General features: G+C 32.1%; 1 protein-coding gene across 1 annotated transcript; it reads left to right on the forward strand.

Moving 5' to 3' along the window:
• The first annotated feature begins 960 nt into the window (after positions 1-960).
• LOC145030885 (protein BIG GRAIN 1-like B) lies at positions 961-2,557 on the forward strand. Its single transcript, XM_078979327.1, has one exon. The coding sequence runs from the start codon at positions 1,167-1,169 to the stop codon at positions 2,385-2,387; it is 1,221 nt and encodes a 406-aa protein (XP_078835453.1). The 5' UTR covers positions 961-1,166; the 3' UTR covers positions 2,388-2,557.
• The last annotated feature ends 1,226 nt before the right edge of the window (positions 2,558-3,783 follow it).

Consider the following 3,783-nt stretch of genomic DNA (forward strand, 5'->3'; position numbering starts at 1 on the left):
TGACGTGAAATAAAGATAAAAAGTGATTTAAAATGAAAACGAGGATTGAAATGACACTGGATAACTTATCACTTTTTTTTAAAGGATATAACAGATATAGGCAATGTTTTAAAACAATGGTTTTTATTTGATCCGGAATAAACATCCCATCACAGTTTAACAAGTTCAACCTGATTTTGATATTTCTATTTACTTGTTCACAATTAGTTTGAAACTTTAATTCTGAACTTAAATGTTAGTTAAGAAGAAAATGGATTTTTAAAACTCCTACTAATTCCTAATTCATTGCTTTCATTACATGATCTCGAAATCCCAAGCTTCATAAGTAATCTATTTTTAGTGGTGTAAATCTGGATTAATTTCAGTCTTTGTAATTGTAATTTTAGTTCAATCATGTATACCAAATTCAAGACGAAATACTACTTGTCAAAATCTTTCATAAATAATTAAAGAAGATCGAATATGTTCAATAAAAAAAAAAGGCAACGTTGTAATTAATATTTTAGTGAAAAGGATTTGATTCAAAACAAAATGTAATATAAGTATCAAAAATGCAAAATAAATAAATAAATAAATAAAATATCTTTCATACGCCCAATTCATAATTTTCATATAAGCATACGAGCAATTTTTATAATTTACGTCAATTAAAATAACAAAATCATAAGTTAAGTTTCATATATAATTTGTTTGTGACGTGGAAAGTTCATGTGATTTTAATTTATTATGTGGTTGGTATCTGACTTATATAAAATAATTTTTATGTTTTTTTATTATATTTTTTTAGTTTTATTTTGTTAAAATTTATATTAATCTCTATATTGTTATTATTAAAAAAACTTTTTTTTTTATTATTTATTTATTTATTTATTTATTTTTAATTTAAAGACAAAAACAAAGATGCTTAAAACTTAAAAGCATTACCATGATGGCAAGTAGTTCGTTGGTTCCATGAGAGGGCCGACCCAACCTCCTCTTTATATAGGAAGCGTAACTTAGAGAGAACCAGAGTCTCCCTGTTTCCACTTCGATCCATACCCTTTCATTACACACATTCAAAACCCCAATCATTCCCTCTTTTTCTTCCATTTTACTTTCAGAATGCGCTTCCATTCCTCTTCTTCTTCTTGATTTCATTCTCATTTTCATTTCGATTGACTGATATTATGGATGCAGTTTACACAGGCTACAGAGGCAAATGCAATCCGTCGTTTTCCTCCTCTTTGCTCGACGAGATTTACCGCTCCATCGACGAAAGAGACGATGAAGAATCGACGTTTTTTAGAGAAAACATACGAAAAAAACAGAGCAAATTTGGAGGAAGCAAGTCAAGTAACAGTTGTTTTGAAAATCATGATGATGAACGACGAGCATGTTTGGTTCAGAAATGGATGACGAATAAAGTGTGCGAAAAACAGGTGGTTGGGAGAAGATCAACGGCGGATATCGAAAGAAGCTCGATGCGAAGTGAACGTGAATCAGTTTGCTTTAATTCGAGCTCTAGCTCATGTGATTCGAGCTATGGTGGAGCTTTTTCTTCGTCGGAAGTCGACTCAATGAACGGAGTTCTATTTAAGCCTAAACCTATCCGTACAAACGGCTATCAACAAGAAGAAGATTCGCAACAAAAGGTTAAACACGAAGGTAAATTCGCGAAGACGAAATTAAAAGCATTGAAGATCTACAGTGATCTGAAGAAGGTGAAGCAGCCGGTTTCTCCGGGAGGTCGGTTAGCTACTTTTCTAAATTCACTCTTAACTACAGGAAACACGAAAAGACCAAAGACTTCCTCCGCCTCCACCGCCGCCGCCGTCTCGGGAGGATACGCGGAGGCGGTGAGGAGTCATTTAGACAGAAAATCAAAGTCGGCCAACGCGTCGACCTGTTCATCAGCATCTTCATTTTCACGTTCATGTTTAAGCAACACCCCATCGTCGAGAGGAAAGTTGAGCAACGGCATGACAAGGTCGGTGAGATTTTATCCGGTGAGCGTGATTGTCGACGAAGATTGTCAGCCATGTGGACACAAATCACTCCAGGAAGAAGAAACTCAATTCGCTAAAAATTCAATCCCGAAAGAGCTTAAACTCAATTCGAGTGAAAACAACCGTCATATTCAAGAAGCTGCAAGGAATTTGTTAAAGGAGTACCAAAAGAAGGTCGAATGTAAATCAGATTCAATAAGAAGTAACGTAGACATGAAAGATGTCGAAGATGAAGATCAATCCGATGATGGCAAAAGTGACTCGAGCTCTGATCTCTTCGAGCTTGATAATTTCTACTCAATCGGGATGCACAAGTATCAAGAAGAATTGCCTGTATACGAGACGACTCATTTTGATACCAATCGTGCCATTGCTAATAGACACTTCATGCAACCATCATAAATCTAATGAAAGAAACAGAAGCAGAAGCAGAAGCAGAAGCCTCATTTTGTTTTGATGTCGGTTTGGTTTATTAACAAGGTAGATATAGCTGCAATTGTGCACATTCTGTGTTTGTTGCGATTGTATGTATAGACTTCTGAAAAATGACAACTTATTTTTGGTTTCTTTCAGTTAAATTGCAATTAAATTACTGTTTATTGAAAATTTTGATTTTCACAATGTATTTCTTCTCTTGGTTATGTTATTATATTTACAATCTTGTTGTAATATCAATCAAACTCCTGGTTTTCTTTATTTTCTCGATAACCAACCAATTTGTCTAAACTACAATAAAGTCTCAAAGTTAAAAAAAAAAAAAAATTTGACACTATGTTTTTTTTTCTTAATTATGTCTTATATTTATAATTTTGTTACAATGTTAACAACTTGACCAATTACCATCAGATTATTATAATTTTGTTGCAATGCCAACCAATTGACTGGTTACTAACCTAATAACTTAACGATTATATAACAAGTAAATGAACACCCCTATAAGGATGATCAGAAGCAACAACAGAGAAATCATAACCCTTATGAGAAACAAGAGATTGGAGTTGGGGTTTTCATTTGGACCTTCATATATAGTTGGAACCACCGGGAGGTTATTGTTTTAAAAGTTAATTTGGTTGATCTTATCCTTCTATTATAGGAAATGCTTCATCATGCCATTTGAAATGACCACAGTCTGGAAAGTAATCGAACCAAAAGTATCTTCGTAAATGATTTTTATTACTCGTATAATTTGCAAATCGAGCATCTAAATTACAATAACATCTTCTGAAAGGGTGAGTACACCATTTTCACTAATTTGTAAGTGAGTTTGAACCATTTGATCGACCTTCTGATGCTATTTGTAAAAAAAACTTTGACCGAGATCAATAGTAATTGGTCAATTGGTTAACATTGCAACAAAATTGTAAATATAATGACGTAAATGAAAAAAATACGGTGTCAAATTGATATTTCCGATAAACTTAGTGACTTGCAATTTGGACAAATTGGTTATCGGGAGAACACGAAGATCTGGTTATTTAGTTGATATTGCAACAAAATTATAAATTTAGTGATATAACTGAGAGAAAAAAAAACACGATGTCAAAATCCATTTTTTTTTTATAAACTTAATGACTTTATTGCAATTTTTATTTCTTTTATTTACAACCCATTTGAAAAATAACTTTTAAATGGATATATTTATTATTCTTTCAAGTTATTTAATAAAAAACTTGTCTTTCAAAAAGAAAATGATGGACTAAAATGAAAGAACAATTATAAGTTGTTTATCACAACAAAAAAAGCAAAAAAGAAAAATATTGAGTATTATAAATAAGATTGTTTGTATCATGTATTTTGT

This window comes from Lactuca saligna, chromosome 1 (assembly GCF_052625555.1).
Source record: "Lactuca saligna cultivar CGN05327 chromosome 1, ASM5262555v1, whole genome shotgun sequence".
In the NCBI taxonomy this organism is placed as follows: Eukaryota; Viridiplantae; Streptophyta; class Magnoliopsida; order Asterales; family Asteraceae; genus Lactuca; species Lactuca saligna.

Coding starts and splice junctions, on each gene's coding strand:
- LOC145030885 (XM_078979327.1), top strand. CDS start 1,167: ATGGATGCAGTTTACACAGGCTACAGAGGCAAATGCAATCCGTCGTTT.